At 41.5% G+C, this 10,854-nt stretch overlaps 1 protein-coding gene across 1 annotated transcript in view; it reads right to left on the bottom strand.

Moving 5' to 3' along the window:
• Positions 1-7,400: 7,400 nt before the first annotated feature.
• Positions 7,401-10,854, bottom strand: part of osr1 (odd-skipped related transcription factor 1) — a 41,600-nt gene continuing 38,146 nt past the window's right edge. Inside the window, exon 3 of the mRNA XM_044376044.1 lies at positions 7,401-8,932. Coding sequence (XP_044231979.1) covers positions 8,860-8,932 — 73 coding nt within the window. The 3' untranslated portion in view covers positions 7,401-8,859. The remainder of the gene's footprint in view (positions 8,933-10,854) is intronic.

The following is a 10,854-nucleotide window of genomic DNA, read 5'->3' as shown; positions in this document are numbered from 1 at the left end:
CAGCTATCAGGCTCCTCTTCTATGGAACCATCTACCGGATTCAGTCCGGGGTGCAGACACCCTCTCTATGTTTAAGAGTAGGCTTAAAACTTTCCTTTTTGATAAAGCTTATAGTTAGGGCCGACCAGGCTCGCCTTGGATCAGCCCTTAGTTATGCTGCTATAGGCCTAGACTACTGGGGGACTTCCCACGATGCACTGAGCTCCTCTCTCCTCCTCCTCCTCTCCATCTGTATGCATTCATGTAACATCAATGCATGTCACTAACTTTGCTTCTTCCCCGGAGTTTTTTGTGCTTTCTCATCTCACAGAAAAACCTGACTCCCGGGCCGAACCTTCGCGGTCCTTCACAGTCCTGATGGCATCCTTCCCTGGCTGTTGCTGCTTGTGCTTGTTGTTGTTTGTTGTTGTCGTTGTTTTTCTTCTGTCCCCCCTCCCCCTTTCCCTCTCTCTTTCTCTCTCTCAACCCAACCAGTCAAAGCAGATGGCCGCCCACCAAGAGCCGGGGTCTGCTTGAGGTTTCTACCCGTTAAAGGGGAGTTTTTCCTTACCACTGTCGCCAAGTGCTTGCTCATGGGGGAACTGTTGGGTCTCTGTAAATTAAAGAGTACGGTCTTGACCTGCTCTATGTGAAAAGTGCCTTGAGATGACTTCTGTTGTGATATGATCCACATCACCAGGATCTACAGCAACAACATCACAATGTCATTCAGACTAGATAAGTGTGGTCAGATGGTATCAAAGAGAGGGAAGATGATCAGAACAGAGGGGGTTGAACTACCAGAAGGCAGCATTGCAGATGTTCAGGACAGCACGAATACCTTGGGATCCCACAGGCAAATGGAAAACATGAGGAGGCCGCAAGGAAGTCAGCCACAGCCATATCTACACAGAGTAAGGCAGGTCCTGAAAAGTCGGCTGAATGGGAAGAACAAGATACAAGCAATCAACATGTACACCCTGCCAGTCATCAGTTACCCCGCTGGTATAATAAGCTGGCCAAAGGAGGAGATAGAGGGCACTGATATCAAGACAAGAAAGCTCCTCACAATGTATGGAGGGTTTCATCCCAAGTCCAGCACCCTAAGACTGTACACTAAGTGGAACAAAGGACTGAGGAATGTGAAAGTGGAACAAAGGACTGAGGAATGATGAGCGTCAAAGCCACTGTCCAGGACGAAACAACCAAGATCCAGGAATACATCAGGAAGATGGCCCACAAAGATGAGCTGCTAAGTGAATACCTCAGGCAGCAGAAACCCGATGATGCAGAGGAGGAGGAGGGACCATCATGGAGGGACATGGGGGGGGTGAGAGGGGGATTTATATATATGTATATATATTTACAGTTCCAGTCAAAAGTTTGGACACACTTGAAGTTGTGTCCAAACTTTTGTCTGTGTGTGTGTGTGTGTGTGTGTGTGTGTGTGTGTGTGTGTGTGTGTATGTATGTGTATGCCTCTCTTCTGCTACTTGGAAGACCACTGTACAATCTACAATTATATCTGCACTTGATCACGGTGATATTGTGAATATGCAATATGCTTAAAGCCTCTTGACTCTGTGTATCAAAGCACACTGCACTTCAATCACAGGTCATTGCATCTTATGAAAAGGTGTGATGATCCTTGTTAACCAACAGAATGGAGTTTCATGTTATTCATCTATGTCAAAAACTGCTTTATGACCTCTGCTCTCTGGTCACATATCAATACAAATCATGTCAGATCACAGGAGTTTTTAACATTAGCTGTACCACATGTTGGAAGACTGGTTTCAGATATTATGCTCCCTGCACGAAAGGAACTGCCCTCCTACCCTCTGGCACTGACTCACATTTTTGGAGCCTTAAGCATACTGAAATTATCTACAAATTATTTTGGGACTCATTGCATTTGATTATAACACACACTTGTTTAATAGCAATAACTCAATACTTTATGAACGAAATAATTGTGTAAGGCATGGCAATACATTTGCTGTGTAGCTGTGTATAATTGGCAGACCAGATCAGACCCCAATGTAGAGCATTAAATTGAGGATAAATTTATGAGCTTTATAAATATTACTTGACGAACCAGAACACTGGGCACTTTCCCATTTCATGCAGTGAGATTTCTCTTGATCTTTACTGTAACGCACTTTATAGTGTGGCCCAGTGCAGAAAACACTAATGGCACCATGGGGATAGCTAAATGATTCATAGTTATTTCAGAGGTTAGAAGGTAAAAAACAAGCTGTTCTGTATTTTGATACATATACTCATTTTGGACATTCCATCTGCATTTTGCTCTCTTCATCCTGTTCACAACTTTCCCATGTCCTGAATCTGCTTAAATAGGCCATTACATTCAATTCTAGTATTTAACTTAACTCCCTTTACATTGAACACAATTTATTTTATTAATTACATTGCAGTGATGATGTCTGGGTATTTACCCAGTTCTGGAATCACCTCAATTATGAAGTGATTTAAGAGACCTATTTTAAGGGTTTATAAACTCTGAACTTTATTTTAAGGGGCAAAGCAGTTTAGTTTCTAATTTTCCCCTTTACAAACCAAACTAAACAACAAAATGCACTGTTTCTCATGTCTTTAAAAGCTTAAATTTTTGATATGGTGTACCTACCAGTAGGATGACATCGATTGTAAGGATTTGTTAGGTTTAGGGACAAAACCAATTTGGTACGGGTAACCTTTTTCTTCATTGTTAAAAGAATAACTACTTGGTTAAGACAAACATTGAAATTCATTGTTGATCAAAATAGTTGTGTAACAAAAGAATGCCAGCTCAAGGTGCACCTACAATCTCATCAGCAGACTGAGTTTGTACAGTTCCAAGTTACTTCAACCAAAACCACAATCTGTCCATAACCCTAACCAAGTGTAGTTTATGTGCTTAAACCTAACAAAATCTTAACCATAGAGGTGGCAGATCAGGAAATAGTCATATTAATTGATTTTGTCACATTATCGTTTTAGAAGGCAATGATAAATGACCCACTTTGTTGTTTAGGTTTTTGTTGTGAGGATTTGTGACAGAGAAAAGCTTAATAATGATAACAACAAGAGATAAAGTTTGTAAAACAGTCCTTAGGTATTACAGATTAAAAACATTTAAAAACTCAGGTAATGTGCTTCATCAGGACCAGCAATAAGAGCACAGATTTTTAAAAAAAATACAGACAGGAATCTCCCATGTGACATAACCAGAAGTTCATGTCAAACCCCATCTCTCATAGTCAGAGGCTAACTGAGAAAATAGATTTTCAAAACCTTAAATCAGTTTGCTCCACAAATGGATCTTGAGTTGGGATTGTTGTACTTGGTTTGATTAATTGTCCCTGAACTACTTGGTTAGTGAACAATCATGGTCATGGTTCAACAAAACCACTGTTAACTGTTGATAGTGAACTGGCAATGAGCAGCTGTCTCCCATGTCAAAGTCAGGCCCAACCCAAACTCCTCCCTGTGACGTTTAGAGGTTCTATAACATCACACTACTTTCACCTTGGTCTCTGACAGACAACAGTCAAAAGTGACACAGCCACGAGAGGTCCTTGTCAGAGAAATGTTAGCATACTGTAGGTCATATTTCAGGCTTTGAACAAATGACTCATGTTGTGTTTTTTCTTGGGAGGAAAGTCTGCTCTTTCCATTGTGGGGAGAAGATGCATTGGAGCTGCTGCACTGATGTCTTTTTGTTGTGTTTGATGAGAGCATTAAGTCAGTTTGCGCACTAGTGTCTTATTTTAGCTTAGAAATATCCCAAACTATTTTGGTCCTGACACAGTTAAATCTTTTTTAAAGAAAATGTATGGTTATTGAAAATGACTGCATTAAGTATATTAGCCTACTGCCACAGCCCATTGGATCATTGTTTCATTCAATGTGTTTTTTTTTCTAACAGCAAAGGTTATCGTTCAAACATCTATATACGTGTAAAGCATTCTACATTAAATCTTTCTACAGTAAATCTTTCATAGAAGTCCTGCTGCAGCCCAAGCTAGTACATATGACAGGGGCTGACCACTTGAGCTCTTTTTTGAAATAAAACTCCAATCAAATTGAGATGATGACTTGTGAAAGCCATCCAGAACAAATTAACCAGTCCAACATGCTGGCACTGATTAAGGTGGACATTTTGTAATACTTATTTAAAATACGGTATTTCCTGGCCTTTCTAGCAAAATCAAGATGGCTTCAGTCCATTTCACATGGGCACATCATATACCTGCACCAGGGCGATGTTTTCATTAGGTCAGAAAAGTTTTACTCCATTTACCACAGGATGTAAGGCTGGCGATGTCAGTTGGTCTGTCCATCCAACACTTTAATACACAGAAAGATATCCTGAAACAGCTTGCAATGTTGCAATTTAAATTTGCTGTGGATATACTTGGTCAGTAGAAGATCAATCCAAATTATTTTAGTGACCTCCTGACCTTTACTTTAGCACCACCATTTTTTCAGTTGCATGAATGAACAAGTTGCCATTAAAATCTTTAAGTACATTCATGATCCCTAGACGACAAAATCAGTTCAACACTTTCTGAACTTTCTTCTCCTGTCACCCTCAGGCCAGAATCCTTTAATGCTTTGCCTTTAATTTGAATGACCTTATGGCCTTTCCTCTAACGCCACCAGAAAAATTTCACTTTGCTGTTGTATTAGGGTAACTGATTGTAGTTTACAGTTAGTTGGGGTAAATGGCTATATTTACTGTTCATAGCTTTTTTATCCAAAGTGCTTTACAATTTGCTGTTCAGTCACCCATTCACACAAACTAACACTCACACTCCGATGTCAATAAACTACCATGCAAGGTCCTGACCATTAGGACCATGATCAGTATCCTGCCCAAGGCATGAGCCACAATTTGTGTCAAAACTTCTTCTAACTCACAACTCAGTCAAATCTGAACACACAGACAATGATGCACATATTTTTAGAAAATGAGAGAAGATTTAGAAAAACAGCTCATAGTTCCTCAGGAGATAGCTATCACTAATCTAAGACCACATCTTGTGTTGTGGTCAGCAACATAGCATGTTGCGTAATTTGTGGAGCTGACAGTACTACAGGAGGATACAATAGAAATGGCCAATGAGAGGAAACAGCTTAGATATACAGAGTTGGCAGCAGAGGAGCCTGTTTGGAAACCTAAGGTTTGCCGAGTGGAGGTTGACTGTAGGGGTTTGTTGGCGGATCAGTTTTGTCCCTGCTAGCTGAACCGGGTAGAAGAGGGCAGAGCCCAAAGTAGGCAGTGACAAACATAGCAGACACTGCAGCCAGTTCCAGTGGATGGCTGTGGGTTAGAAGGAAGGTGAGTGACTGGGGCAGAATAGTGTATGGTGTGTTGCTTTCTAGGATGAGGTAGCTGAAGAGGCTTAGCCTGACATGCTGGTGGTTTCTAACTGTAGAATATTGTTTGGCTATATGGTGTCTCAGGCAGCAAACTGGTTAGCATGACATGCTGTTTGTTTTTTTGTTTCAGTTACAGGCTCAGGATGAATGGTGGTTAGTCTAGCATACTGTTAGCATGCTAGTTCGTCTAATGTGATGTGGTAAACAGGAGTGCATGCTTTGTTGCTTGGTAAAATGAGGTAGCTCAAGGTGATTATTTGGCTGTTTTTTGGTGGGTTGAGCTGCATGCCAGTAATAGCAACATGCTAATTAGCTCGACATGTTGTTAGCTGGTTGTAGTTGGTTAACACGCTGTTAGCTGATGATATTGTAGACAGTAAATATACGTTTCTACAGAGGGTTGTGTTGAGTGTGTGGGTGCTGGTAAAGGGGGTGCTTCTGGAACACTGGAACGAACTGTTTCTGAGCCTTCTCAGTGTCATTGGCCCAACAGAACACCATTGAGAGCGACCTGATGCCGCTGTAGACTTGCCTACATTCTTATATTCACACACAAATTCATATTGAAACCATGTTCATTTATTTGGAAAGACGGGTCAAGGGACATACAGTAATTCAAGAGAAGTTTCTCATATCAGAAAGGTTGCTTATCAGTGTTAAGTGTGTGATTATATATATATCAGTAAGACTAGTGAAACCAGTTATACAATGATGGTTGGACATCTGAGCAGACCATGACATTATGATGACATTGCCTTACAAGCCAGTTGAGCCAGCCACCGTAGTTAAACCTGAGCAGGTACATGTAGATATAAGGCCGGGTCATGCTGCCGATAATCTGCTCTTTGCTTGGGTGAGGGGAGGATTCCATGAAGCTTTAATGGTGTGCCAGGTCAGAGGAAGATATAAGTTTATTGATATAACTATTTGTAAGATTAGTGGAGCTAGATAAGTAGGGATGATGGATGGACAACTGAGCAGGCCATGGCGTTAAGATGACACTGCCTATCAAGCCAGCTGGGTCAGCCACAGCAGTTTACTCTATAAGCAGTTACAATGTAGATATAAGTCTGGGTCAAGCCACTGAGTATATGGTCTTTGTTTGGGTGAAAGTAGGATTGAAAGGTAAAGGTACATTAGGGCATACTGTCAGTGGTGACAAAATGTAAACAAATAGGCTGTTGGGGGGTGCAGTTGTCTCAATTTTGCAAATTTAAGTTTTGGAGTTATTAAGTAGAAAGTTACACCTTACAGTGGTTCTAGATGAAAAGTCAGGGTTCAGAAACACAATTAGAACCATAATAAATATCCATAAAAAATATATATCCATGGTTGTTGTAGACATACAGTATTATTCAGAATGAAATAGGTAGGTAGGACACAGACTGACAGCCAAATGGAAAACTGGGCAACAGTTACACTGCTGACATGCCAAGACCAACTAATACTATAATGCTGGTGCAGGCTGTTGTATCATTATCCGTATCTCTATTCAATCTAAGAGCGTTTGCCGTGGTCCCCAGCAGTGGCAGCTGTTCAGGAGCCCTGTATTATTATGTCTGTGTAACCCTGCTGTAGAGGGGTGAGGAGGCCATCAACCATGTGGAAGTGATTTTCATCAAGACCTGCTTTCACCTTCCTGGCCTGCTCTGGTCCTGCTCTATAATTGTTGGAGAGGAGGGGAACTTCTCCTTCCTTTTTCCTCTCTCACAGGAGGAAGCCTGGGGTGGAACAGCCAGTCCCTGATGGCTCTGTATCTGTCAGTTTACTGTGCATCCATCCTGCCACCCTCCGACTCACCCTGTCGGTCGGAAACCATAAACGTGTCAGTGACCCAGAGCGACATCTACTGTGTGAAGCACCACCTTACCCCCTTCATGCCCTCTGCCAGTCCTTCCTAAATCATTCAGTTAGGACAGTAGCAGTGAATGACATTTCCCTCAGGCCCAGAGGACACAGAGGTAAAGCCAAGGCCAGGGGGGAAAGTCATTCTCCTCAATGTTCAGAGACATCCGCTTCAATAATCAGTAAGTATATATTGTCAAATACTATGGCTTCAGTCACACAGAGATTGCTCATGCATTGTGTGTGAAGAATGTGTTTTATTGTGTAATCCCTAATACTTTAATTATTTCACAGCAATGCTTTGCGTGTAGTGTCCTTCACACAAAGAGTCACGTTGCCTGTTGTCTCTCATGAACCTGAAGATTTTCGGGCGTGTTTGTGTTGAGAATGTAAATCAAATGACGGGGCAAATATCCTCTCATGTGCCACTACATTGGAAAACGACGAAGTAATTTTAGCATTGCTTGTTCTCATCAGATCCCCGTAGCTTGTTAAAGTTCTATCATAGAATAGTAATTTTGTTCCATTTTGTTCTAAGTACTTTTACATAATTTAGTGGAGTAGAGGCCTATTTTCTGCTTCTGTTTTACAACAGAATAAAAATGAGCACATGTGGTTGTCATTTCCGCATAAAGCTAAACTTTTCTCATCTTCCCCACACCACACCACTGGGCACCAGTGGATACAGATACCAGTGGGAGATGGGGGGCTTCTTCCAAATCAAACAATGTGACAATCACAGCCATTCTATGCAGTGATTGGCCAGGTGTGTGGAGGTTTGAAAGTAAATGCAGGATTTTGACATGATATTTGATTATGACATGTTTCCTGTGTACAACAGGAGCATGAATGCCTTCAAGGAGAGACTGTCCACAAGTGCCTTTATCCCCATTTGTACAATTCGTCATGTATCTTTACAAACAGAATACTCCTGTCCATACTAGCCCCAAAGAGATCCCTTATTAAATACATTTCAATGTAAATGATTGGGGCAAAATCCACAGTACTATTCACTTCAAAGTTCAGTCAAAGGTAGTGAAAACTGAGCGTTAACAGTCTCAGGTTCATAGGGCAAAACAATCTAGTCCATGTGTGACCAACTACACATCCAACCCACAGCATTACCACGCATTAGGACATGACCACTGGTGCCCTCCAGCCTTGGAACCTGAGGTCCTGCAGGAGCAGTGGTCATTCTTCCCTGCTAACTCAGTACAGTAGTTAAGGTCTGTGATGTTGCCAACAGGTTGAGGACAGCAGGCCACAGAGCAGTACCATCCCTTCAGCCAAAAGCTTGACAAGCCTTATGTCACGTACACCATCCCCTGCCATCTCAAGCTGCCCAGCTGTGTGTGTGTGTGTGTGTGTGTGTGTGTGTGTGTGTGTGTGTGTGTGTGTGTGTGTGTTTGTGTGTGTGTGTGTGTGTGTTCCTGGCCACTCAGGGAGTTGGTGACAGACTGATGAGTTCCTGGCTACAAGAGAAACGGTGAGCAGCAGGCTGAGCATCCGCTCAGTTCTCCTCCTTCCCCTGGACCATCAGCCTTCCTCCTGCATGACGCACTAAACATGCCAACACTCACACATACACACACACCATTTGTTTACATTTCCACTTTCATTTCAGCACATTAAGTGCAGAAATTATGATTAGTGATACAAAGTCACAGCCATACCTGTAGACAATCTGTTAAGTCCAGCGACGCTCTCAGCCTGAGTTGGGCTGCAAATGAAAAGAGCAGAATATCAATTTAGCTTCTGAGATCACTGAGACATTGTAGATTCTCCCATCCCATGCATTCAGTGTGGTACCTGAAGAAAATCTGCGTTACACAGGAAGTGGTGATTCAAAATGAGAGTAAAAGTGCTTCCTAACCATCAGTGAGTAACTATACAGAGGAAGCTGGATTCACCCATCAGACAGCAGCAGCACCTTTTCACCTCACCTAGTAGGAAGAGAACATTTCATTTACTACAGCATATAGGTGTATATTCAAACCGTGTTCTGCTATTTCTGCTTGTGTAATGGGGATGCCTTCAGGATCCTGGGGAAAGCTATATGCAGACAATGGAAGTGAGCACTCTTTCTCTACTATTGGTCTACAGAACAAGGAAGTGCTTTGGGTTCTACATTTTCATAGGAGCCTCTATTTCCTCCCTGTGTATTTTTGCTATTTGTCTCAAGTGATTGTGCCAGATTTGCACGCTCCTAAAATTGTTACTGATTGTGTCCCTGCCTAGTGTCTTGCACACTTTCAAAGTGGATACTGTGTAGCTTTAGGCTCACTAAATTGCCCTCTTCTTGTTGATGGGTCTTTTTTTATTATGTATCAAATTTTGTGAATAAATTTTCTGTCTTTTGAGCTGTTGGCCTCTTGCCCTGCTTATCTGTGACACTTACCTGTGTTTGTGGTGAACCATTTTGGAGATTAATAATTATATCAGTCCCGTACACAGTTTTTATCTCTACATAATTGGCTTAGTTGGTAGGATTGGAGGCTGGGTTTTTTATATATATATATTTTTTTTTGAGTCTTTGACTCTACTTTTTTGGTGGCCCTGTTGATCAGTGTAGAGTAGAAAAAACTGTGACAGGTCTCCAACAATGAGGAAACCATGGGCCAGATCGACCACCTCCTCTAAGCAATAGACTCTTACCACTGGGAGCATGGAAGATCTTCAGGACCTCATGGAGCAGCTGCAACAGCTGAAGGCAACCAATGAACAGTTGAGAGAGCAGTTGCGGGAACAATCATAGGTACTGGATCCAGTACCATGGCCATCCACTATTCTTCCTAATGTTGCCCTAGTTATCGGCCTGGCAAGTGAAGCCATGAACCCTCTTTACATTTATATACCTAGAGAACACAATTGTCCAAAGTTCACTGAGAAAATGTCAGTTGATCTGTTAACAGCTGAGCAATGGGTTGAAGAAGTGCACAGATGTCTTGAGGTTAGGCATATGCCAGTAGCTGAACAGTTGTTGTTTGTCACTAATCATTTAGATGGAGGTGCCAAGTCTGAGGTTAATTTTCACCCTAGTACCAACTGAGATACCCCAGAGAAAATGTTTGCTATTTTGATTGAAAACTATAGTTAGAACCATAAATTCAGAGATCCCTTTTTGTGTGCTTATAGTGTAACGTTGGTTGTGGTGTTAGTCCACCTATTACTTATGATGTGTAATTGTATATGATTTGGGATTCTTAGCATGTGCAGTGGTATTTTGCTCTAGACCTTATGTTTTCACCAATGCGTGTGTTTATTTTTTATTTTAATAGAAGTCATGTGAATACATTTTCTATCTTTTGAGCTGTTGGCCTGTCATCCTGCTTATTTAGGACACTTACCTTTGTGGTGAGCCATTTTGGGGACTAACAATTATATCAGTCCTGTACATAATTTCCATCACTACACATGTGCAAAGTTGCAAAGTTGCTGTGGTATTTGGCTGAATTGGACACCTGTAGTTAATAGTGGCATCAAAAGGCAGCTGTGTGATACTAAATTTAGCCAACAAATAATTGGCCTTAAAAATCAGAATTCTATGTGTGATGGCACAGCATGGTAACAGGTGACAAATTAAAGGTAAATCTAGAATAAAGTAGTGTAAAAATAATTATCGTCTTGTTGAATGGTTAACAG

Source organism: Thunnus albacares, chromosome 15 (assembly GCF_914725855.1).
Source record: "Thunnus albacares chromosome 15, fThuAlb1.1, whole genome shotgun sequence".
In the NCBI taxonomy this organism is placed as follows: domain Eukaryota; kingdom Metazoa; phylum Chordata; class Actinopteri; order Scombriformes; family Scombridae; genus Thunnus; species Thunnus albacares.
This window is presented reverse-complemented; position numbering and strand designations above follow the sequence as displayed.